At 40.1% G+C, this 27,092-nt stretch overlaps 3 protein-coding genes across 4 annotated transcripts; 2 read left to right on the forward strand and 1 right to left on the reverse strand.

Annotated features, from left to right (window-relative positions):
* Window positions 1–924: 924 nt before the first annotated feature.
* On the forward strand, window positions 925–9,532 carry LOC135493442 (cilia- and flagella-associated protein 97-like). 2 transcript variants are annotated; one of them, XM_064780797.1, is made up of 3 exons: window positions 925–2,096; window positions 2,727–2,792; window positions 4,385–9,532. In XM_064780797.1, exons 1-3 carry the CDS (start codon window positions 969–971, stop codon window positions 4,733–4,735), a joined length of 1,545 nt encoding a protein of 514 aa, XP_064636867.1. In that variant the 5' UTR covers window positions 925–968; the 3' UTR covers window positions 4,736–9,532. The 2 variants fall into 2 exon arrangements, with proteins under 2 accessions (XP_064636867.1, XP_064636868.1); XM_064780798.1 differs by lacking the exon at window positions 2,727–2,792.
* Window positions 9,533–10,952: 1,420 nt separating this feature from the next.
* On the reverse strand, window positions 10,953–21,730 carry LOC135493472 (probable cysteine--tRNA ligase, mitochondrial). The gene is made up of 13 exons (XM_064780834.1): window positions 21,304–21,730; window positions 20,577–20,627; window positions 18,961–19,078; window positions 18,298–18,475; window positions 17,880–17,963; window positions 17,511–17,646; window positions 16,776–17,044; window positions 16,236–16,374; window positions 15,642–15,765; window positions 15,217–15,463; window positions 14,704–14,843; window positions 14,439–14,516; window positions 10,953–14,184 (listed from the first exon to the last, which is right to left on the reverse strand). Exons 1-13 carry the CDS (start codon window positions 21,612–21,614, stop codon window positions 14,152–14,154), a joined length of 1,908 nt encoding a protein of 635 aa, XP_064636904.1. The 5' UTR covers window positions 21,615–21,730; the 3' UTR covers window positions 10,953–14,151.
* A 75-nt stretch (window positions 21,731–21,805) lies between these two features.
* LOC135493372 (inhibitor of growth protein 1-like) lies at window positions 21,806–26,512 on the forward strand. Its single transcript, XM_064780685.1, has 5 exons — window positions 21,806–22,043; window positions 22,413–22,616; window positions 23,296–23,531; window positions 23,930–24,052; window positions 24,587–26,512. Exons 1-5 carry the CDS (start codon window positions 21,887–21,889, stop codon window positions 24,743–24,745), a joined length of 879 nt encoding a protein of 292 aa, XP_064636755.1. The 5' UTR covers window positions 21,806–21,886; the 3' UTR covers window positions 24,746–26,512.
* Window positions 26,513–27,092: the final 580 nt, after the last annotated feature.

The raw sequence follows: 27,092 nt of genomic DNA on the forward strand, positions 1-27,092 counted from the left end.
TGCGTATGATCTATCGGGATTTTATGTGGTAATCAGCATTCATTTCCTGGATGTTCAGCGCCCAAAACATCACTTTGACATGGACGGTGGAAATTGTCTATCAAGTTCGTCGAAATATGAATGTAAATTGGATTAATGGGTAGGCCTAGGCCTACTGGGACCAGTACAGTACATATGAAACCGGTACACCACGATGGCACAGGAGATAGAACTACTGTAACTGAATCCGTTCAACATGGTCATGGACTTGGCCTATGCCGCACACTAACTTGGCTGTAGGTTGTATGTGGAAGACTGTCACTCTCAATGAATGCATGATTCCACATATGACATGTAGTGATGTACTGTAGTGTACATGTATAGTACTGTAGACTGTAGTGCTATACTATTACTAGCACGCCTAAGTAGTATACTATTGGTAATTTTTCTGTCAAAATTTGTCTTATTCCGACATACATTTTGGGTAATCCGACTCAAAGATTCGTTGAAATATAGTTGATTGTTATCTTCTACAGCTAGCACGCTAGAAATTAGGTTTCTTTTGGGTAAGTTACTGTCAATTGGTGATGATAAAGTGCAAAAGTTTTAACTTTCCTCAACAATTTTCGTGTTTCGCTAGATGGCGATAGTTAATTGGGAATTCCCAAAGCCTCGTCCTAGGTAAAAGCAAATTTTTTACCTCAGTTACAATAGACAAAAAATTTTTCATTAACCTTAATAAATAAATAAATTTGTATATCAATAAATATATTTTATGATGTTATTTGTATAGATATTTATTTATATACATGTTTTTGACCTGAAATGTTAACCATTTGCTGCAAACTTGATTTCTTTTTTAATACAAAATTTTACAGTCAGCTGAAACTAGAGTAAATTGTGGCCTTGCCTCGTCACCAGGAAAACTGGGAAATACCTGCGGAGTGTTGTTGCTAGCGACGTATTTTTAGCAGGTGCGTGCCAAAAAAATGTCATATATCTCAGATAACGCATCGGAGGTGGATCCCGAATTAAGGGGCAGTGTTGACTTTAATTTCTTTGACTCACCTGAAAAGGTTGATACGTCCGAAAAAATGACAAACGGCGGTGGAAACCGTGATGAAAACTCGGTTGGGAACGGTGTTGTTGATAAACAACATGGCGGACAAGGTGATCACAAAAATGACGGCCACAGACACAGACGACGTGACAGTCGCAGTGATGATGATTACAGTGACGACAGTTTTTCTGACTCCGGTTCATGCACATCTGGCTGCAGTCAGAGGAGTGTGTCAGATAGTAGGTCGCGATCAAGATCACGCTCTTCATCCCCAAGCCCAAGACACAAAAACATTTTAGATGCCAAAGCTGCTGCTGAGCCTGATGCAGATGAGCTGGGATCCCATCATTCACGGTCGCGACATAGCAGCTACAGCTCCAGAAGTCGCTCACGATCGCGATCGTCTTCTTACGACAACAACTCGAGGACAAGGTCATCTCAGTATTCGCAGTCGAAGGAATCGTTAAAGATAGAATTGCCTGATGCTGATGGCAATAGTGATAACGACAAGAAAAAGGCTCGTCTCAGAAGTTATTCCGGCTCCGAGTCTGATGATAGTGACATGACAGATGTATCGCCTTTGAATTCGCGAGAGCCAAGCCCAAGTGCTTCACCAAGACAAGCGGTTCACGGCTCGAGTAAGGAGCACAGATCTCATGGGGGTAGACCACCTCGCTCGCCGATGTATAAAGAAAAAGGTCAGAGGCGAGGAATCGGGGAGACGAGCACGATTGACAGGGAAGACATTGACTTTGATTTACTCATGCAGGCAGTAATAGAAATGGATAAAGATCGAATGCGCTCTGGTCCCAGTGGGAAAAAAGTCATGTTTATTCCTCCTCACATACGGAAGAAGATTGAGAAGAATTACTCCTTTGCCAGCGATAAAATATCGGATATTGATCGAGAGAATCAGAGACTTCTCCAGGAGATTATGCGCCAAAATCAGGGAAGGGGAACAAGGGGCTCAGGGAATGAGCCAACTAGGAATCAGAGAATGAGCCACTCTGCGGTCAACAGGCGTCGAGAACAGAGAAGAGTTGAGGAAGAAAACTTGGTAAGAATTTTACTTGTAAGATATTTTATGCAGGAATGAAACATTTCTGGCTTTTGGAGATATTCTGTTACTCCCCTCCTAAAACGGGCTTAATTGTTGATAGAAGAAATTACTTCTGCAGATGTCCAAAGGCTTTACTTTTAAAAATCTCATGACAGGGCTGATCATGCGATATCAAGCTGAAGTGCAGTAAGAGCGCTGGCCTCGTGGACAAGCGATCATGTTGGGTACAACTCAGTCCCAGCTGAGATGCTCCTTGACACTGTTTCCCCATTGGTCATGTTCTAATGTTCACTTGAAACATAGCTCCTCTTTTCTCGGCTGCTGAATCCCTGACAAATTTCCAAAAAAACGGTCATCACTAAGAAAAAGGTTCTATGGCTAAAACCCTTACCAAATTTCTCCTTGAAGCGTTTTCAAGGGAATCTGCTCTCATGGTCTTTGACTTTGTAACCCCAGAAAGCTTTTTGTTGAGACGGGGATAATAGTAATCCCATGAAATGAAAGCACTTGTGAACGAACCACAATCTCAATCAATGTTAGCATGCACAGATTACGTACATGTCCACCATTCACTCTTGTATCAAAGAGTTTGCATGTGTTGTTTTAGTCATGAATCTTACATTTTAGTCGCGTCCAAGTTCATCGAGCATCAATAGGAGAAAACAAATGCAAAAGATTGAAAGTGAAAATCTGGTAGGCAGTAGAGCTATCACAAGTTGTTCTAAAATCACTACACGCTTTTTAAAATGCATTAATTTCGATGAGTGCTTATTGTTTATTTATTATGGTGCCAGACACTTTTGTGTTTTATGACCACACTATGACTTTTTTAAATGTAACTAGTATTTGTAACATTATAAAATGTCAGTTTTTGTTGGCCTGATAAATGGCACTGGATCTGTACGCGAGTAGAAAAAAGTTTGACTTCGCTACATATTAGTTAAATTATAGACAAAAAGGACAAACAGGGGTCCTGTTAACACCCGAAATGTGTTTTTTTGACCCTTCAAAATTTAAAAGACCCTCAAAAGATGATGTTGCACCCATTTGAAATCCAACTTTGTGAGGATCACACAGAAGACCGTGACATAAATGACAAGTTTTGAGTCTGAGGGAGTTGCCAGGACCATGAAGAAGTAATTGAAAAAGGCTATGAAGGTTGAAAGCTTTCTAATTGTTGAGGAATTAGCGTGACTTCTTTTTCGAAGTGTCTTTTTTAGAGTTAAACAAAAATCATGTGATCATGATGTACTAATGTCTGTCCTCTTTTGTGCACTATACTATAGTGGAGCCAAATTTATTGCAATAAAACTCTTTCCTCTGTAATTTCATGACTTATGAGTCAATTGAAACTGTAACATCTTCATGCATTGCAAACACTGTAGGGTTAACAAAGCTTCATAATAATATCAACAACTTTGAATTGACAAAAAATCGCAAAAGTTAACTCAAATCACAGACATTTTTCTTGTACCTATAATATAGTTTCAGTGACCGCACTCATGTTACTTGTCATGGTAACTGAAAAACAAAAGCTGCTAGTTTCAGGGCATTGTGAATGCCTTTCAAATATAACATGCACTTGGTCATGTCGCTACTGGTAAAAACAACAGGTGGTTGTCTGATCAGTTGCGGCTACCTGTCATATGCCTGTCATGTCTGCTTCGAAAATCCGATCACCGCCAGAATGGCTGGCGTGTAAATGATAATGATATTGAAAATACTGTGTAATTATGATTTATTCCGACACTAGTGACGGGGTCTCATGTTGCTGGTATTCCGATAATGATATTGAAAATACTGTGGAATTATGATTTATTCTGACACTAGTGACGGGGTCTCATTTTGCTGGTATTCCAATAATATATATATTGATGTGGAGTGACAATGACTTGCCATGGGTAGTCCATGACATCATAGAAGGGTGCCTAAATTGGCAACATTCTCCACCTCTCGTTGATCACATTACTGACCCTGGCCTAAAACTGATGGTGATTTGCTGGATGTGGCGGCAAATTCTTCTTTCAATTAAAATGGCTCTTTTAATGTAATCTTTCCAAGCAACTTGGTAATGATTGAAAACAGTCACAATCACAGCATCTGATGTGCACTCTTGTTGGCGGAAATTAACTCATATAAATGTCCAATCATTTATGTGATGAGTAATTTTAAAATACTCGTTTCAGTCAATTCAAGAAAATCAAGCCACAATAAAAGAGATTGCTTAAAATCCTTAAATCATTTTGGAAATCAAAGCTACATGTGAAATATTTTTGTTTTTCCAGAAAATCCTCAATCGTCTACAGCAGGTAAAGCCGTCCAAGGGATTGTCACGCAACGACCAGATAAAAGATTACACGCGGCAGGTGACGTACGGTGTACCAATGACAGGATCGCCAAGTCGCAGACCAACCAGTGGTTATGCTCGTAGCACAAGCAATTCATCCTGGGATGGTGATGAAGGAGCGCAGAGTTTGGTCAGTTATGAATCAAGTCCCAGCCAGAAAGTCCGTCCAATCAGTGCTAAAGTTCGGCCGCAGAGCGGCAGAGTACGACCGCAGAGTGGAAAAATGAATCGGCCAATCAGTGCCAAGGTTCGGGCAAGTCAGCGTCCTGACTGGGACGACCGGTGGTAAACTCTCGATCTTAGCAGAGAGTAAAACAAAACACTACATATCGTCATTAAAACCCATCCTGAGGAAATCGGGGGTTGATGTTCACTTCTCACTTTGTTCTCCCGCCCTGCACACAGGCCAGAGACATTCGCCCTCATTTTGTGAAGCACAGACGTACATCACCTTTGAGACGGCATCCGAGATTTAACTGCCAACCTTGTTCCCAGTACCATACTTCTATTGATTTGTTTGAATAGATATCGCACTCTGAAATCTTAGAATCGAGGTTGCATTGCGCACCTTGAAGGAGACAGTGCTTTTTTTTCCGTCAGCATGATAAAACAATCTGTGAAAATGTGAGTTTGGATATTATTGCTAAAAACGTTGTTGAAGTCCTAGACTCAAATGTAAGCAAGCATTGATTGGCCAGCGCAATTACACATACTTTTGCCTTGGCACTTCGACAAATGAGGTTGAATTTCGCGGGGGTTTTTTGTGTAGGGCTGGAGAAGCGATTTCCTCAGGATGTCATAACCATGACATTGCCTTATCCAGAGTCTGAATGTGATTGCTAAATTGTAGGCCATGCCACATCGAATCTCGGTTCTTCTTTATTTATTCTGTTAATATGATGTCAAGCTTGCTCATTTCAACTTCATGGGGTCAAACTCCACAATTATCAATTGCTTAGAGACTAGGATTTCTTGGTAATATATATCAGGGCGGCTGCTTCCGATATATTCGTTATTAGCACTAGCAGTCTTAACATGACAATGCATGATGTCTAGAAACACATTCCAAGTCAGGCTTGATAATAGAGACTTTTGGCAAGTTAAAAATTCCTATTTCATATTCCTATCGATTTTACATATGCACAATGTTGATGGGTGAAATGAAAATGATTCTTTCATGTAACTTCTGAGGAATTTTCGTGTTGTTAACATGTAAATCGGTGTCCCTATCTCATATCACGTATCAAGATTGTGCAAGATGTGAAAACACCATACGTGACAACAATTTGGATATACGTGATATGAAATTCATTTCTTGAATCACCCGCCCAAAAGTTACATATCAAATACAATAGAGTACTCGAATTATTTGGACACAGTGACTCCACTTTCAAAGATCCGACAAAATTTTGCTTGTCCGAGTTACCACCCGTGTCTTTTGTTGTTCTACAAAATACACTTTTGAGCTAAAAAAACGAATGTGTCATTTTTGTTCGGTGTGACACAATAGTATTATGGCAACTACTCTAAAGCTAAAACTTAAACCTACAAGTATAGCGTAGGTTGTTACATGCTTTCATATTTTCCAAGCTGGGATTAAGAGCTTATGAGATTTGTTAAGATTAATTCCTTCTGAAAAGGCCTATAAAAGGCCTATGAATCAGGTTGCTACAGGCTTCAGATTTTTTTATGCTGTGATTAAAAAGTTTAGATTGGTTTATCTGGTCTTTGGGTCGTACAGACAACAATTGTCAATCGTTGCCAAATTTTTCTAAGGATTAAGTCAAGAATAAGATCAGCATTTTGTAAAGTTCATTGTCAAGTTTTATTTCATGACAAAGATTAGGAAACATAAATTTTTCGACTCGTTCATAAGACCAAAGATTTTCTTTTGTGAGTAATTTTCTTTTCTGGTTGAAATAGCTAATCTGGAAATAACTTTAAAAAGGCCTGAGGGAAATGGTTTCTGGTGATGTCAAGTAAAGTCTATCACAAAAAATTGTGGTAGAATTTACTTGTTCATGGGCGTTTTATTTTAGCGATGATGATTCGCATGACAGCTTTCAGTGGCCTCTTTCTGATAGTATCATTAAAGGCCTACGCCGTTCGTTAAAAATGTTGAATTTGTAATTGAATTTAAAAATGTCCAATTGCGAAAATACATACTAAATATAAATTTCAACATTACCGTTGTGTAGACTGATATTCAAATACTATGAATACCAAGTTTAAACAAATTTGTATTCACAATAACTGCACTACGGCATTGTGTGTTAGTGGATTTCTATTTAACTGGACCACACGTAATTACAAACGACGTTCCCCTTTAAGGATAGCTTTTTTGTAATAAATTGTCCCTGACTAAGAATTTGTTGACAATAATTTTTATGCCGGCAACATGCTGCGTGTTGTGTCCAAGCAATACACATGTAGGGTTCAGTTCAATCTCATTCTGTAATGTTAGCACAAGAAAAAACATCTTTGTATTGAGTGTGTGAGCACGTGTCTGACCACTGTTAATATTAGTACTTGTTGGGTGGCGAATACATAATCATTTCAGTTTGTTTAGGAACGACAAACTTCGATGTATTGAGGGTAATAAATACCAAGTTCAATGGGTGAGCAGAATATTTTTTTAGACTGACATGAAAATGTTGGACTTGATCGAAATCTCACGACTGATCACACAGCTCGTACTAAATACCAACAAATTTTTGCCTGTGTTATTTTTCTCCATGCCGACTTATCGGCGATGAATATCAGTCCTAAAGTCTCCTCAGACATACGCACAACGACGGTGGATCGGCATGTTTTTCTCAAGGATTGGCAAATATCTGAGATTAGTGAAGAAAAAAAATCACCAAAAAAAATTTTGGGTCGGAAAATCAAAAGAAATCTTAATCTGCCATAATAAAAATTGTGAAAATTTAAGTTTTCTCAGAAAATTTGCGAATTGCCGACGTTATGTTGGAATATGGAGTCACAGTGTCAAAATAGTCTAGTCCGCTAGGCATGTGAACTGGTAGGCCAACTTGTTGCTGGCTGTGCCTAATTGTTGCCATTATTGTCTTTCTTTATCACCAAAATCTTTCGGACAATTGTCCATTGATATGTACTTCTCAAATCGTCCACAGAATATCTCTGACCGACATTTTTTTGTACATGTATATAAACTCATGAACTGTTTATGTTACCAATAGAAGTAACATGCATTGATATTGCAGGCCATCTCGCATGATGTGAAATTGTCATCTTTCTGAAGAAACCACGCTCGAGTGATTTTAAAAGTATATTTAGAATGACAATGGTCTGGCACATGTTTTGTCTGGGAAGTGTCTGAATTCATGGTTTTGTAGAGCTTCATATTAATTGGTTATGCTTGGGGCACTCATAATACCAGTAGACCAAATTATTAGCTTCCTTAAGGCCTGCGCTTTATGGCCAAATTTTGGTTGACCTAAAAAAACATTGGATTGGGTTCGAAAGGTTCTCAGCTTTTGGAAATGGGCTGTGGTGCTTTGATCCCCCCCCCCTTTCGCTCTTGACATAGAATCTGGTCAATTCACTAAACAACACACTTCAGTAAGTACATTCCACTGTGCTCTGTCAGAGTAGTAAATTCAACCTAAAAATCCTTGATACAAGTCTTTAATAACCAGACTGATTTCCTCTAGTATCGTTGCCAGGCAACTGACCCATTGGTTCAGTATCAATGCCAAGGGAATGTTATTGGAAAATCTCAATATACAATAGTGGTAAAATATTTTGGTCGTGTCACATGTGACAACTGTTGTTTTCTTGTCAATGGTGATTCTATTGAGGTTTCCGTTACAACATCCGTGCATGTGGGTCAATAAATGTCTGGTGATTGCAGTGAGCCACCTTCTCCCTCAGAGCCTGCTGTACAACATTTGCATCAGTGCAATAATCGTCTCATTAATTCGTCTCATTAATTCGTCTCATTAATCCTGGGTGTGACTGCTTTATTGTGGACCTTTGATGATGCAGTTCATCCCATAAAAAATGTTAACCCTCTTTTCTCTCGGGTGTTTCAAATGCCCTCCAATGATCTGCTCATTGATGGAGCCAAGATGACGTGTGGTTGTCAAGTGAGGGAAATATAGTCATCCCTGTCAAAATCTTTGTCAAGCAAAGTACATGTACCAAGGCATGTGATTAGATTCCGGAAGTAAAGCAGTATATTTCCTTGGGCCATCTGGCAATATTCCCAAGCAAATGCATAATGGGTTGTTATTAAATGATCTGAGTTTACAGAGGCATGGTAACTGATTGGTCCCACGTGCATATATAATGTACAGAGGTGTGTTGATAATTATGTGTAAATAAATTAGAAATGAATATCGCAAACCCTCCAGTTTGAGAAATGGTCTGCTGTGAACTGGGTGTACCCTGCGTCCTGGGTACTGACTGACACTGTGAATGATTAAATTTTCGCTCCTACATTTTTTGTGATTTTGTGAAAATTACGAGGTTTATACAGCATTTTGCCAAATCGGTTTTTGTGGAAAACTTAATAGCCGTCCTCAAATTGAATTATTTTTCCTTCCTCAACTATTAGTGATACTAAACTTTTCTGAGATTCTGTTGTAAAGACCGTCCAATCTGATGTTATGGTGACGGTCTTATTAATTAAAGATGAAACTTTTGAAGGACTCCACGAAATGTACTTAGAGTGAGATGTTCTTTCATTTTGATACTAGTGCATTAAAATTTGGTGGGGTATTACACCTATGAGCCCTTTCTCTGGAAACAGAAAATCTGGTTTTGCCTGAGATGGACATATGTTCCAAATTTGACTGCTCTTGTACAATAATAATAGAAGTTGTTCCTCAGGTACCCTTATTTATGAATTTGATTCTATCATTTTGTGTCCTTGATAATTGAATCTCCAATTCTATTTCTCGATTGCATACTGTAAATAATCAGCGTAATCTGTACATTATTCCTATTCTGAGCCTAGATATGCGTTAAAATCTTCATGTACAGGTGCGACACACTTCTGGTATCCTCCTTGATGAAAGATATTGTTTGAAGAATCTGAGTGAATAAAAATATATAAACCTATCCATGCAATATTTGTGCCTTTGCAATTTTTCTTTGCTCCATACTTTTCATTTGATTTTGGATAAGAGATTGGCATTTCAGTGTCTGTATTGTGTGGAATAAATGGCTGGTAAAACAAGCAGTGAGGTAAGTGTCCCAGCTAGGACAAGAACTAAAACGATTGTCCTTTGCCATCCCTCCCAACAAGTTGTGATCATTTTAAGGAACTACAGATTCTCAATGGGACGCAAGACACATTGATTAGCCTTCCGAACAGAACCCTTCATTGTGGTCTGCCTCAATCTTTCACTGTAGTGTCACTGTCAACTTCTATTATTCGTACAAAGACGGTTCTTGTTGGTTGTATCAATTCCATCCAAGATAACCAACAATACCCCCTCCCCTCCTGTTGGTCCATTGATTTAGGACAGCCGCACTCAGTGCAGCGAAAAAATAAAGCTTGTAGGCAAGAGAGGACACATCATCTACTATCAATTGGCCAGCACAACCAGTATTAAATGACATCACTCTTTTGCCTTCACCACATTTGGGAGCCATTTTCATGATGCAACAATAATGGAGAGCACCCTAGCCTAGTGGTTAACACCGCTGGCTACCACGCAAGAGGGCCCAGGTTTGATCCCAGGGAGAACCCATGCAGGACTGTCTGTGTATTTCTGGGTGAGAGGGTGTGGCTTGCAAGGAACTAACATTCCTGACTTTTCAAAACACAATGTATGAATATTTGAGGGTCTGTCAGATGATGACATAAGCTGTCATCCGTTGTACCTGAGGGTCTATGTATTAAGTAGAGGAACCCACAAAGGTGGACAGTAGCCTATGGTGGACTCTGCCTCTGGCGATGCCCGGGAATGGTATTGTGGGACATCACATGATGCCAAAGTGTCCTACTCGAGAGTGGATCACACAAGACCTGATGATCTGCCATCTGTTGAGCTCTGTAAGAACTAAGACAGCTCAGAAGCAGTGCAGGCCCGACACATTGAAAACATAGTTGCCAGAGCAAAGAAAGAAAATTTAGTCTATTGCCTGATCAGCTCAGTGATTTTATCACCGGTTCACTGATCCACCCGCTTACTGCTCATCCAATCACTGGACCATCTGCTCATTGATGCAAAGACGCACGATGTCACAACATCAGCAAAGTTTCCTAGCCGGCGCCTTCGACATCGTGGGTTAAAGTCCTTGTCGGTGCACGTTTGAATGTGATAAGGAAGAGTGACACTCAGCAAAGGGATCCTCTGGGGATTACGGTTCCCTCCTACATTCCATTACAAATCACTCAGCATTCTTTATAGAGCTATTAATGCCCTTGTTGACCCTCAGCTCTGAACTCAATATTCTCAGAATGATAATCTAAACACACCGTTACATTAAAGCACGCCTGCCGATTTGTGAAAAATCAACACAAATATCCTGAATCATTTATAATAAATTTTATTTGATTCACTTTTTACAGGTATCACAATATTTTAGATGAACACACACCCTACTAGAAAAGTACAATACATACAAGACTATTCACATATGACTGAGGCCAGACATTTTTCATTCCTTGGGTCACAAGAAACTGAAAAGATTACATTTCCTGCCAGTAATACTGTCTAGAAAATTCGAACTCACAAAACTGACTTAGGTGGAAAATGACTCTCTACAAACAAAAACATTTGATCTTAATCCTGTTTTATTCAAATCTTGCCAGGAGTTCAGTCTTTCCCATCCTGACAATATCAGGCCATTTCACTCGATACATACTTACACCCTCAATGGAAACATGCGTCAGGAGAAGTCGGGTTGTAGGCCCTGTTTGCATGAGGATGAGTCTTTCCTGGCCCAAGAGCAATTTTCATCAGAGTAGAAACTGAAGGGGCAAGTCAGTCGGTTAATTGCTTTGTAGTGCAGAAGCATTGTCTTTGATGCATTCAAGGATAGGACCCTCCTCGGCACTGGGATAATATGTTTACGTTCACACATCCCTGTGATCACTCGTGCCGCAACCTTCCGCAGTTTATCAAGCATATTTTCACCGGCACCAGCAAGCAGGCCATTACAATAATCCAATCTGGACATGTTACAGTTAATGTACAATGTAAACCATTGGAAAGCAAAGCTAAACAGGACTGTAGATTAGTAAATACACATGCCAATGCACTGTACCATGTTTTCATCTCAGTTAACAGAACTGCGTAATCGACCTTTACATAATGGGAAAATCTAAAAATCTGAGTGCAGAAGACGTCACATCACGTCCAAACAATGTTACCCAAATGTTCAGTGCAGCTGGGAAAATTTCTCACTCATCGTCAACACAATCAATGTCAAATGAATGACTGGTCAACATTGATACAATTTTTTCTCCAAATTAATTTCAATACTTGAATGTTTCCTATATATGTGGGAAAATCTTATCCCAATCTGTCAGTTATTTATAAATAAATGATTGTATATTCATGGTATTAAAGACTTCAGTGGCTCCTTTATTGGTATCTTAGAAATTCTGTGATTTCACCCTTTCAGCGTAACTGGTGGTAACAAAATATTCCAGACACTCGTGATAATAAGATCATATACAAACTCTATAGAAATCACCTACCCTAGCTATACATACATGTAGTCATAATATACAAATATATACAAGAAAAATTATATTCAAAGTATTTGTACCATTTCTGCTTGAAGTCCAATCATATACTGGGACCTCACTCAAATCAATCACCTCTTCATCTGTGAACATTCCAGACTAAAACTCCCATAGAAATATTTCCCCAACAGAACTTTCGCGGCTGTGATGGTATCACAAGTTTTAGCTTTAGAAATGAAAACCTGTGTGATGCAAGTGCTTTAACACCACTGGGGTAAGTACACCCCGTAGCTAGGCTATCTGACATAAACTGTTTATGTCTCTACATTAGCGTTAGCTCAGCTATGCTCATCTCCATCAGTAAACTCCATTTACAATAGTAGCGTTAGCAGTTGACGCTAACGTTGTTGCTAACGTCAACTGAGGAACCAGGGCAAGGGCACGAGTGGTTCAAAACAACTTCTGTCACTTACGTGGGCGTTAACTTTCTGTAGTGTTGGCCTTAAAGGGGTACGCCGTTTGTAATTACTGGTGGTCCAGGAAAATAGAAAAGCATTTATACACAATGCCTTAGTGCAGTTTATATTATGCATACTAATATGCTGAAACTTGGTAGTCATAGTATTTGTGTATCTGTCTACGCAACGGTAATGCTGAAATTTACATTAAGTATGTACTTAGGCAATTGGGAATTTTCAAATTCAATTACAAATTTCAAATTTTTTACAGACAGAGTTGGCCTTTAACGTAACCTGTGGCGATAAAGTCTAATGAACTTAATAACTGAGGAGTTAACGCCAAACAGAGTTACATGTACTGTCAAAATTTGTTTCGAGCAATTAGACCCTGGTTACGTAGGAGTTGAATTGCATACTGTGGGGCTTTGAACTAAAATATAACTCAGGTATACAAAGCTGTCAACACATTTAATTGAGGTACACTACACTTGCAAATGCATGTAACTAAATTCAGTCACAATCAATGTCAGTGATGAGTTACTGAGCTCCCATAACATGAATTAGAATTACCAGAACTGACAATACAGTGGAACCTCCCTTAGCGGACACCTCTCTATTAAGGAGAACCTCTCTATTATGGACACTAGGTTTGGTCCAGAATTGGTTGTTTCCATTGAATTTGACCTCTCTAATCAGGGCACCTCTCTATTAAGGACAGCACTTGTCAGTCCCGAGGGTGTCCTTAATAGAGAGGTTCAACTGTATATACAAATTTGAGGTACATGTACAGTAGAATCACCCTTAGTGGACACCTCTATTAACACATGACATCCTTTTTATGAAGGACACTTGTTTCGTTCTGAGAGTGACATTGGTAGAGTATGCTACCTGATGCCTCTGACAGCAGTTTAGATCAAGATAACCATGGCCCAAAAACTTCATGCAAAAATTAACAAATGTACTAACAACTGTAATACTTATACATGTTATCAAGTAGTGCCATGATGTTTCTATGTGTCTCCCCTACTGAAAGGGCCAGCAAAATTTGGCATAGGAGACACTCTTTACTTCCAAACTCCTATCCAGTTTGTACCCTATATCTAACTTCCTGGTGTCTAACCAACCGGCCGCAACGGTATGACTCATCCCAGGGCTTCAAACCCTAACTTAAATCTCGTCAGCAAATGCAATATTTAATCTATCACCAAGTGAAAATTAGCAAATTGGCAAAATTTTAGTGTCGCGTAGAAATTTTTACAGTTTACAACACTACATCAGCCAAACCTTAATACCAGGCGTGAAAAAAAGATATCTAATACACTTGGACAAAACGACGCGCTACTGCAGGTAGGCCCGGATGTCAAAGTCTGGCATCATAGACTTTTGTGCGTGCAGAAGGTGTTTTGCAAATCACTATCACATACGCATTACCGTTCATATAAATAGTACATGAGTGTCAAAAATACACCGTCGCAGCTGGTGAATCCAACCTGATTTTTCAGCCTCGTTTGGATAGGAACAAGGTTGTCCAATGTCGGAGATATTCACTGCGCCAACGTTGACGAGGCGGTCAGAAGATGTTCAGTGATTACCATACTTTTTTGATAACGGAGCCTGAAACAATAATCAAGGCAAATTAGCACTAATTAATACATTAATGAATTTACTCATCAGTATATATAAATATTTATAAATAATAATGGAATATTTTTTGAAGAAAACACTACGCCAGAATGCAGAATATACTGGTATTAGAGATTAAGGCAAGCACAGGTTGTTTCCCTTCTTTAAAGTCTATTTCTCACTACTTTCCCTGAAAATTTATAACAAACTGGGAAGTCATTTTGCAAAATCGGATATACACTTACATAACTACTAAAACTAGTTTTCTTTCCTTGCAGCGTTTTATCTTCTAGCATTTGCCATGAGGACTCTTTCTGGCGATCCTGAAAGAAAAAATCATGAAGTTATGTCAAGGGCGTTTTGCAAAAGTGGTCATCACTAAAATTTGGGCAACACCAAGTTTTTTCAATGCTGATTTTGAAGAAATGTGACAATTTTTACATAAAGAGTAGAAACAAAGAATTTCCCTTAGTGTCACATGCTCTCCAAGCTTTCAAATCGCTCTCTTACTTTGACTTGGATTCCAGCTATCACAAGGTCATCTCGGATTTCATCACAGGCTTGTAAGAGGACGTCGCGTTCCTGTCTGGCGATGCCCGGCGACTGGCGCGACGGATGCACGCTAGGGTCTGCACCCGGTACCTGTTCATCTGCAAATCACAGTAATTAGTAGAAAGAGGTGTCGATTTCAGAATCAGTCTTTGAAATGGCAAACTATATGCTGTATTCTTTCACCTTGTACATGTACACTTGATATTCAAGTAGGCCTACCTACATTGATGCACACTTACATTAAGTAGGTAAATTGATTCACACCTGCAAATATTGGGTCTAGTGGCCAAGGGGCTCCCTCCCAAGACTCGGGGAAATGCCCCATGTTTATGTTCATGTTCAAAAAACTTCTCAGTGGGGGAAGGTGGGTGGGGGGGGGGGGGTAACTTGCCCTAGTTTCTGAAGAATTATTTTTTCTTCTATTTCCCCCTAATTCTAGCAGAATATCTGGATATAAACACTGGTACACACCTGCGCCCTCCACAACACCGACTTCTTTCAAAGGCTTGGCAGACTGGCCCTGTTGTAACGCATGTAGTCGAACCTTCCTCCGAAAGCTCACAATGCTATCGAGCACCTGTGTCAACTGCTGCTCAGCTTCGGTACCGGTCAGAGTCTTTCTGCCGCTGAACTGGATGCCCAGAAGGTCCAGGAGGCTGTCCACGTAGGTCATCATGGCACCTATTACCCCTGGACTTCTGACGCTCACATCACCTTGCTGTAATGAAAGGACGGAGAAATGGGGGTAAATTTCACAAGAAAACCATTGGTCAGACAGGGGAGTCCTAGTAGTGCATAAAGTGCATTGCATTAGTACTACTGGTACAGGTGACCCCCTATTGGGCAGTACCCATTCACTCATTCCCTGGGTACCGACGTCACCCGTTTTAACTCACCTTACTTTTTCTGCCCAGCTCTATGTTACCCCTCCGTACCAACTCCATGACGATGTCCATTGCTCGAGGCGTATCAAAGTCATCCGCAATTGCATTCTTGAACTTCTTTTTCGTCTCCATCAGACTGGAAGGAAAAAATAGCAAGCCTAATTAAATTCATTGATTGTAACTCGATCAAATGCTGAAATCAAACCTCTGTTACCAGGTAGTTCCTTTCATGAACATTTGACACCCTCTGAAATACCTCACCTCCAATTAATTATTACCTCCCTGTCAGTGACTTCATACACACACTTCTTTTAAATACTTCCCACTCTTTAAATCAGAAATTTTACGAGCGATTCATTGAGTGAAATTTGCAGAATGCCAACAGCAGACACCAGTGTACGTCCTACAAGACTGTCCCCTTCATTATGAGCTACGAGAGAAATTCTGGCCTACAGATACCCATGTCGAAGAAAAATGGTGAGGTACACAACAGGAGCTGGAAACGACAAGCGGCTTTATCTCTGCGACAGAACTGAAGTTATACTTAAGGCAGGTTCACGGGATCTGCCCGACATGTTACAAGTCTGTGGAACGTGTGACCCTTACCTCTCCCAAAGATATGCTTCATTGATCGGTTTGACATCCAGTCTTCCGCGGACGTAGGCATCAGCGAGTTCTAAGAAAGCAGCCAATTGCCTTTGCATACTGACGGCTTTCCTCATTGATTCGTCATGGTATTCCATTCCTGTTGGGACGAATTGTGAAATGATAACTACAACAGAACCTCTCTATTAAGGACACCCTCAGGACTGACAAGTGCTGTCCTTAATAGAGAGGTGTCCTGATTAGAGAGGTCAAATTGAATGGAAACAGCCTATTTGAGACCAAAACTAGTGTCGTTAATAGAGAAGTTGTCCTGAATAGGGAGGTGTCCGCTAAGGGAGGTTTTACTGTATATGCTTTGGTGCCCTTGAAATCACATTCTTTACGAGGCAAGCCTTTCTTGATTAATTCCCATTCAATGTTTGCCCTTTTTAACAAAACGAGCAAAAGCGCCCTTTTTCTCAGCCTAAAATTACTGCACCCTTTTGAAGCGTATTTTGAGGCCTGGGTCATGGGATCTGATAAAAAATACTTTGAACTCACTATTCCTGTAATGCGCCAAAAGGCAAAATATCCGGAACTGGTTTGCCGTGTACTTCTCCAACATATCCGTCACAGAAATGTAATTTTTCAACGACTTTGACATCTTCTCAACGTCATTTTTTAAATGTAAGTGCCCGCAGTGTAACCAATAGTTTGTCCACTGGCTGCAGCAGTAGTAGGCCTGGGTCTGCGCTAACTCATTCTCGTGATGAGGGAAGCGAAGGTCGTCGCCGCCCGAGTGGATGTCTAATTGCGGTCCATACATCGTACTGAAGGAGAAGAAAATGAGAGTTGTTTATGTACATAGTTCTTGTTTCAATGGAAACAACAGAACAGATTTTACAGAAAACTATTACTATTAGATTTGACAAGTACATGTATGTACACTTTAGGTTTTAGCTTATTATCATTGTTAAGTACATGTCATATTGCAGGGGTCTCAAATACACTGTTCAGTGTGTGTGCAACTGAATTAAGGGGAGCCCAAATGAGGGGGGGGGGCAAATTACAATGGTTTTTTTGGCAATTTGAGTGGCCAAATATGCTGCTAAACACTTTTGAATCACACTAGACGCACAATAATGCAAATGAGGCTAATTTTTAAAACGATAAAACGAGCCTAAACGAAGGAAAGCAGGGCATGTCCCAAGTGTTGTAACAGAGAGGCTTGTATGCTTCTATTATGAAGCTTTTAAAAAATTGGCAACAGAAAAATATGAAAGAGGAAAAATGTACCTTGCCATCGTCGAACACTCGATGTGCCACCCAGGACGGCCTCGTCCTTTACCCCAAGGAGATGCCCACCATGGTTCGCCAGGTTTCGCTGCCTTCCACAGGGCAAAGTCACGTGGGTTCCTCTTCTCTCTATCAGCTACAAGGGAAACAATTATAACATATTTAACATTGTTGTGTACACCCTCAAGGTCAATTTACATCAGGTTCACACACCGGCAATGTTTATTTCTACTCACTTGAAGCACAGAAAAAAATGTATGCAGACAGTGTCAGCCTTTAAGGAACAAGTATTTAATGTTTACTGTATCACGAATGACTTTTAATTCAATCCTTGCAGTCTATTCAAATTAAATCAATTGTTCTTCTCACCTGTCAAGCGTATTTCTGTTTCCATGCTATGAGTCCACAACTTGCCATATCGACCATACTTTGAGACATCAAAATATACGCTACCTGAAATGAACAAATCAAGTCAATTCAGTATTAACCCTTTCCATGCGGCTGGCAAGATATCCTCGCCCGAGAAGATATTCTTGCCTGACGCTATCGACACCATCTTGTGGCAAAATTTGCCATGCTGTTTTCAATTCTAGTGCATCCTCCTACAGCAGGCCTTTGTAACGTTCCTAAAAAATGCACTCGACCAAAGCCCTGCTGAAATAGGCCTGATTTGGTGAGATTGCTTGGCCATTACGTCAAATATGCATCACTGTCCGATCCTGGCCTTCAATTGGAACATGAACCATGCAGCACAAAATTGAGCAGATCGATTGGTTCAATCACTTACCACTTTCGGTCACATATCCAAAGCCATTACTGACTATCTGTTGTACATAAGAGATTATCTGAGGAATGTGTTCTGTTACCCGCACCATGGCAAGCGGAGGCTGGACTTTGAGCAACGCCATATCACGGCTGAATTCTGCCTCGTACTGCCTGGCGATCATATTGTAGTCCATATTCATCTGGAGAGAAATGATATTAAATGTATAAGGCGAGGATGAATATGAATATGAATAGAGCCCGGAGCAAAATGAGTGAACATTCATGTGAAAATGCTGTCATTGGAACATCAATAATTTGTAAAATATGCCTCCGAGATGGTTATTTTTGGTCTGATTTCAAAAATTCAAATTTCTAAGGAGAGCGTAGGCAAAGCTCTTTCCATTTCAACTGTCAAATTTTGAGGCCTTAGATCAAGGGGAAATAAGTGTAAATCCTCCAAAAATTGAAAATATCACATCCCTGTTAATGATGTTGGCATAATACTCTCCACAAATCAACTTATCCCTGTTGAAACTTCTCAGAAGACCAATTGGGGACAAATGAAAAAGTAACTATAAGAATACAAGTCCATGAAATCTCTGATGATAAGAATAATTTGAATTTCTTAGTCATGACAATACTGTTTATTCCAAATTATTGCCAGCGTCATTCTACATTACTTTACCTCTCTTGCCCTTGCAATAATCTTGTCATCAATGTCCGTCACACCCATCGTCATGATCACATCGATGTTAAAGAATCCAGAGAGAATTCTTCGCAGGACGTCAAAGCGGACGTAACAACTGAAATCAAAGATAAGCACATTAGAAAATGCCTCCTAAGCTAGACCCTGAATGTCAGCAGAAATGCCAGTTATGTTTTGACAAAAACAGAGAAACAAGAGGCCCAACAGCCAGGAACTCAGCTGATTTACATGGGTACAAAACATTGAAAGTACCTGGTAGGTCTCTTTCAACCTCAATTTTGTTTTCAACATATTGATTTCCCATACTTTTCATGTTAGACATCATAAAAACTGCAGGGGCAGTCCCAACTGGTTCTGTCGTGTCTATAATCATACAAGTAAAAAGATAAATGACATGTAATGACCCACTGCTGAACTACAGTGGAACCTCCCTTAGCGGACACCTCTCTGTCAAGGACACCCTCTTTTCTATATTAGGCCACTAGTTATGGTTCCAAATTGGTTGTTTCAATTCAATTTGACCTCTCTAATCAGGACACCTCTCTATAAGGACAGCACCAGTCCTGAGCGTGTCCTCAGTAGAGAGGTTCTATTGTATAAGTTCTGTTATCCCACTTCAAAAAACTGTTACATACAGATGCAGACATCAACAACATTATAAACATTGCATTTGACACTCATTGAAGACTAGATCTCAATGGCCCACTTGAGCAAAAGTGCATTTGACTCTTTTGAGTGACGGCATTACTGATAGTAAGTTTGTTGACATCCTGTTTAAATATTTGCGATCAAAACTTTCTGATGACATTGACCCACCACTGCACCAGGCATGAGTCAAGAAATATTCATTTTTAAAAATGCAACCTTAACTTTCAATGAACAATGAGGAGCTTTATTACTTACTACTTCACCGTTCATTGCACAACAGATTTCCAGTCTATGTCAATTTCACCTCCAAAGGGTTCTGTAAATATTGGTTCGTGAGCTATGACTGCCACCTTTTGGCAAATAAAGTTCCTCATTATAACAGATATCCAAACCAGTTTTGACTAAAGCAGTATGGTGCTGCTCCCCAATTTCGAGTCATCCCCAATTTCGCGAAAACCCGTTTTTTCCCGTTTTCTCGCGCGTCACTTCGTTTCCAGAGAAGAAATTTTCTGATTTTTGATTTTCATTTCGTTCCGCAAAGAAAGCGCCCAAAATGCGTCCTAAACAGGCAAGCAATTCTCTAATTACGTTCAAAACACTGGGTCAATACCTAGGATCATGCACACGACACAGAAACACAACAATCAGTCGCGCATGCGCAATACCCGCGAAAATGGGGGAGCCGCTTCGGATTTGTTTTGGTCTGCATCGATCTTTCAGTGAGCGATTTCAAGATTAATTCACGCTTAAAACATCCACGCAGCACCCCAGATATTTCGTTATTGATCTCAAATTTCGTAATAAATAAGCTTTTGCGTGTATGGAATCGCTGGAAGCTAGTAAATCTGCACTTAGTGATAAGACCCGCGAAAACTGGCTCCTACATGATACAATGTAACTTATTTGCTGTCCATCTTTATCGTTCATGCCCTGCCACTCATACCTACCTAGCATGACCCAAGTGAGCACAATCATAAACAGTCGGACCACATATGTACCTGAAAGCAAAAAAACAACCTGTTGTATCAACTTGAAACTGGAAATTATAATTATACGGTATGTTCAATGGCATGAATGTTTGACCCAATAGTCACAATATGATTTTTAATTTCAGGGCGATTTTTAAGTAGAACTAGAAGGACATTCTACTAATGCTGCACGATATTGCACCGCCACGTTGTGAAAAGATTTGCATTTATATCGCCATTTTTTGATGGGAATTAACGTCATGACGAAAATGGCGGTATAACCAATTTGAATTAAGTCAAAGAAGTGCAAGAGGCAAGACAAGAGCTGATCACAGCCTTGCACTACCATGGTAAGTGAGGATAGGCTCTGTTATCATGAAACTTCAATTGGTAATGAAAGGGAGACATCTCTATACTGCAGTAGAGGCATTTCTATTATAAATGTTAGCAGACAGCTTTTTCGGTGTCAAGGTCACTTGCTCTGCAAACAGTATGGAAAAAGCCACTAATAAAAAGCCATTTGCCACACAATGATCAGAGATACAGACCAAAGAAATGTTTGCACATCATCAAATGACATCTTATGTACATAATGAGAACTTACAAAAGCAAGCATATAGCCAAAAAGCATTAAAAACAGGAAATTTGAGCAAAGTGATTTTTGCTGGTTTTCAGTAAAATGCGACCCCGGAAAACGAAACCGTACCAAGTTGCGATTCTTCCTTTTGGCAAGATAAATGGATCTTTTCGCTTCGTAAGACTATTATACATCTTTATTCCAGTGTTATGACCTTGTGGCTTTATCCACTCAGAAGGATGTTTGTGTCGTTCCGTTTGTTTTGAGAATCTAGCGTTAGTTTTCCAGTTAACATCATTCGGCGAGGCACCAATTTCCTTGTGTTCTGGTTCTGGTTTTATAACAACCGTCCTGGCGAAGTGTCTTGATCGAAATGATAAGTTTGGACGGGCTAAAAGAAGAGAAAGGCACTTTCGACAGGGGGATTCCACCCTGAACATGATTGCAATCTTTTAAAACTCGACTCCCATACGGTTTATATCACAATATATGAACAGACTCCCCTAGAACTCATTGATAATCTTCACATCTCGAAATCGTGCAATTCAGGTTCTCCCCATTTTGACCTGTGACCTATTTCGAAAACGAGGCGGGGATTCCCCTGCCCTGCATTCAACACTGGAGAGGGAAAAATCCCTGTCTGGACAAAAATATTACTCCTGAATTTACCGAATTTCTTCCCTAATTTGGTTGAAGATTTTAACAAAAAGTCATGAATACGTTGAAGATGACTATGCTGAATCACGCAGCAGTTGAAGCACTGTGTTCAGCCTCGTATCTTGAGAATTTTTTGGATTGTTTGGACTCGCTTCCAGATGACCTGCAGAGAAATGTTTCCCAGATGAGGGAACTGGATGTCCAGTACAACGGTACGCGGCATGTCCGAAAACTCGCCCTGTTTCGCCAACTAAATGTTAGGAATTGTTATTTCAAAGAGTGCCGCGACTATTCCTAAGTTAAAGGAGAATATTGTGGTTAAAATATGAGAGGAATTTAGCAAGAGAACAAGCCACATTTTCCTTGTTCAATAGAGTGGTTTTGTTGGCCCAATGCCAGGCAAAAGGCAGCAGCAGAAAAACTAAGTTGGTTACTTTAGGGTAGCAGTTAAAGTGAATTTCGTTTGAGCTTACAGTGGCAGTACCTGTCTTTCAATTTCATCTTTGCCATAAATGCCTATACTCTGTTTTGTGTCACTGAGTATTGAGTAAAAACATTGGCCTCCTTGAATTTACTTGCAGACCTTTTGAAAGACATCGAACACTATCGCGACAATTACAAGAAGGAGGCAGATGCTGTGATGAAGAAAAGGACGTTGCATCAGATTCAAAGGGCGCTACTGAAGTGTCAAGAACTGGGTGATGAGAAACTTCAAGTCGTCTCGCAGATTATTGAAAACATTGAAAACCGTAGTCGCCAATTGGAACAAGATCTGGAAAACTTGGGTGAGGCATTATACCACCATACAGTAGAACCTCTCTATTATTAAGGACACCCTCGGGACTGACAAGTGCTGTCTTTAATAGAGGGGTGTCCTGATTAGAGAGGTCAAATTGAATGGAAACAACCAATTTGGGACTGAAGCTAGTGTCCTTAAGAGAGAGGTTGTCCTTAATAAAGAGGTGTCCGCTAAGGGAGATTCCACTGTATTTGGTAAATTAACTATGATGTGGAGATAGTGTCACTACTTTAAAGTAGAGACATCCGCAAATGGAGGTTCCACTGTACTCTGAAAAATAGTGCACAATATCATGATATTTTTAGAGTAAGGTTTAAAGGGCCAACTTTGGCATGAGATATGTTGGTTTTTTGTACAAACACGGCTTCCATTCCAGCAGGACCACAACTTCTCCAAACAGGATTAATGAAAACTCTTTGAACTGTAATACAATGCACTAGAACGGGGTGTAACCTTATGCCCGCCTGAAACTCGCAAGCCATGCCCAAAACTGCCTCCCAAGACTGGTGAACATCGTTATCAGATAACGGCATCAGTGTAGTACCACCAGTGGCGGCGCATGGTGTCAAGTTGGCAAATTATCCTCCTGGCCAGGTAAATCCCACGCCCAAGTTGTCCCTTTAAAACAAGAGAAGTCCCAACTAAATTATCGTATTTTCTTATAGACCCTGCAGCAAATAAAGATATAGCAGAGCCGCAAGAGAAACACGAGAAAGAAGTCAAAGAAACTACGCCAGTCGTAGTACCCCCAGTTACTACGCCCATCGCGACGCACGTTGCAGCCGTGAAAGCGGTAAAAGAAGTCGTTGACAAGCAGGAGAGGCCTGGACACAAGCGCCAGAGACGCCAGAGGACACATCATGATAGTGTAGCGAAAGAGGAAGAGAAAAAGACGAGCAAGGTAAGTTTTGAGTAAGATTTTTCATGGAGGATGAGGAATTTTTCCGATTTTCGGAGGATTTTATATTTTCCCTCCTAAGAAGGGCTTCATTTGGCAGCTGAAATGGAATATATCTATGCCTCAACTCTCCACAGAAATTTTTCAATTTTCTAAAAAATTTTTTTGCCGTAAAGAACCATTTTAGAGGCATGGTTCAAGTTCAAATTCAAATTCTTAGTCAGATGATGAACTTCATAGCTTCGTTGTTCGAAGATTTTTGAATTCTCTGTTCAAACATTGATAATTTTGTTCTGAGCTTAACTTTCTTAAAGGATGCGAATGGCAGTTGATGGTTATTGTTAAAATTTAATTTTCTTAAAGGATGAGAAGGTTTATTGTTGAATTTAATTTTCTTAAAGGATGAGAAGGACAAGCCAAAGAAAAAGAAGAAAAGGAAAACGAAGAAGGAAAAAGAAGGCGGTCAGTCTCCAACGGAAGTGCCAATCGATCCTGATGAACCAACATACTGCCTTTGTGAACAGGTAAGTCTGCACCTCATCCTCGCATGTCAGGTTTATCAATCTCGTCTCTGAGGGTCTACCTGGGAACAAGATTTGGGGACATTATAGTCCCTCTCATATCTTCATCGTCGCGGTATTGAAAGATAGTCATATCGCCAACGTTTTAGAATCAAGGCCAAAAAAGTAGATTTTGGTGCCAGTGACATCTGAATCTTAAAATCCAATCTTAAAATCGATTTGACGCTATGTTGTCTCTCAACAGACGGCGCTTTTCCTATGCTCAGCATGCATCATGACGACATTGTACATCGTCAACAATGACATAAAAAAGCGGTGGTTTTCCTTTCCAATCATTCAGATTGTTTTCTTCAATTAATTGATGCGACCACTGGAAGAACTTGCCCAAAGAGTGGCCAAATTTATGTAAACGTCAGTCGACCCTCAGCTCTTAAGTCAATGGTTTTTTCAGCAGCAAAGATTTTCTCAGAATGCAAAAAGTTCTGTTTACTACTTAGATTACAAACAGTGACAATGCAATATGTCTGTTTGTTTCAGGTGTCTTACGGTGAGATGATAGGATGCGACAATGACAACTGCCCAATCGAATGGTTCCATTTCAACTGCGTGGGACTCACAAACAAACCAAAAGGTAGATGGTACTGCCCTAAATGTCGTGGTGATCGACCGAATATGAAGCGACCTGACTTGAAGTGATCAGTGACACTGGCATTTAACTTTAGGCCACACCAAGTTTAAAGTTGTTTGGAGAGTGGGCCAATTTTCTATGAGTATTGAATTGGTGTGGCCTTTGGGGTGACATTTTTGGTTGTTTTCAATATGGTTGCAAAGATCTTCTCATATTGCATTTAGCTGGTGCACCTGGATTGTGCTTCAACTGGTGCCAAGGATGTGACGTAATGTCTTGGGAACGAGATTATTTGTGCCTCGGCCCCTGGTACTTGGTTTATCAAGTGTAGATTACTAATTACTTGTGTCAATCACATTGAAATGTTGGAGTAAATCCGATGGAAGGTCGTGAGATGGCAGTGGCTGTCAGTTTTCTGTGGGTGTCGAAGGTTTGTTAGACCATGTTTCGGGCACCTCATTGTGTCTATAACGAATTCCATCATAAAATCTATGATGTTGTTTCAACAATAGAATCTATGACGGGCCATCATAGAATCTGTGACAGGCCATTAGAGAATCTATGACAGGCCATTATAGAATCTATGACAGGCCATCATAGAATCTATGCTGGGCCATCATAGAATCTATGACAGGCCATTATAGAATCTCTGACAGGCCATCATAGAATATGATGACGGGCCATCATTGAATCTATGCTGGACCATCATAGAATCTATAACAGGCCATTGATGGGCCATCATAGAATCTATGACAGGCCACCATAGAATCTATGACAGGCCACCATAGAATCTATGACAGGCCATTGATGGGCCATCCTAGAATCTATGACGGGTCATCATGGAATCTATGACGGGCCATTATAGAATCTCTGATGATTGATGTCCGACATAGATTCTATGTTGGAAACTTTTGCCTGTGTAATCGATCTGATGTACTTTGTAACAGGATTTCTTTGTTAACATTGCATTTTCAATTCAATATTAAAATTTGATTAGGCGAAAAATAAAGATTCGCATTGCAATTCCCTCTGTGAGGGTTAAGTTACATAAATATTCTCTCTTTTGTTTAAAAGTATGGTAAGTGGTCAAATTAGGTTCTGTCTCACAAATAACACTGCCATATAGTTTGTCGTAAATTTTTGCTAGAAGTGAAATTTAGAGTTGTTCAGATGGAACAGTTCCTCTTTAATGCGGGAGACCTTGTTCAGCGCAATGCTGGGAGGTCTTCTATTTTAAGTCCTATACTCTCTTCATTTAGTCTTCACCCTGGCGAATCCTTTCCTAACCGTGCCGAGAACCAAGCAGGCCTTCGAACTTGCCGAACTGGCCTGTCCTGGCGAAAGAAACGAGTCTTTCGGTAATGTTAAAAAAACCATATTGTTGGAGTCTTTTCAAAGAAATGGTGTTGTGTTCATCAGGTAATACGGTTGGTGAAGTGTGATTTGCATCACATTATATAGAGAGAACAATGCGTTGAATATTCGTCCTCTTGATAGCAAACCCCAGGGGAGGGGAGGGGGTCACTCCCACAGAAGGGGTGCTTGCTATGCACATCACCTGCAGCAAGGGCTGGTAAAAATCAAACTTCAAAGAGATTTTATCAACAACTTGTGCTCAGGAGCCAAGAACATAAAGTAAAAGACTAAATGAATGGAAGAATAGCTTTATCAATGATAATTTTGGTTTCACGTGTTGGAACGGTTACAATTTTCATTTTGATCTGAGGATTATTTTTAGGAATTTCTTCTAGATTGTCCGAAAAGTGGGATCGGAAGTTTTGTACATATTGATTATGTATCTCAAAATGAGTCAAATATATTTAAATATTATATGATTTGGTGTCCGTATTTGATTTCATTTTGTACTGCATTGTGACACACCTGGGTTGCACTGTAGCAATGGTTGGCATGTAGAAGACATAGCACCACGTTTTGCCGGCAGAGGTCTTTACTTTTCATCTCGACATGGATGGCGTGATCACATCAGTAATATCTGAGCAAGACTTCAGACCCTGTCCAATTGTCGAAGAAGGTCTACGTTTCAATACTATTACGGCCATGTGGATCTTTGAGGAATTTTAGGCCCGTGTTTACTGACCTTTGGTAAAATTTGGTCGATATTCAAGAGGAAAAGTTGATATCCAAATCTTCAAAGTAGATTATGGTAGATGAGCATAGCCTTGACCCTCAGGTTTTGGACTCCACTCTGCTGCCTTTGACAACGTGGGCTACAATACCTCAAAAAGTTTAGAATGGAGCTTCCTCCTAGGATGTCCTATATGGCCAATTCACCTCCCGCTGAATCACACCCAACCTCTCCTGATGTCCCCAGTCCGGAGTTGGCCAATTCACCTCCCGTTGAATCACACCCAACCTCTCCTGACGTCTCCAGTCCGAAGTTGGCCAATTCACCTC

Source organism: Lineus longissimus, chromosome 9 (genome assembly GCF_910592395.1).
Source record: "Lineus longissimus chromosome 9, tnLinLong1.2, whole genome shotgun sequence".
Taxonomy (NCBI): domain Eukaryota; kingdom Metazoa; phylum Nemertea; class Pilidiophora; order Heteronemertea; family Lineidae; genus Lineus; species Lineus longissimus.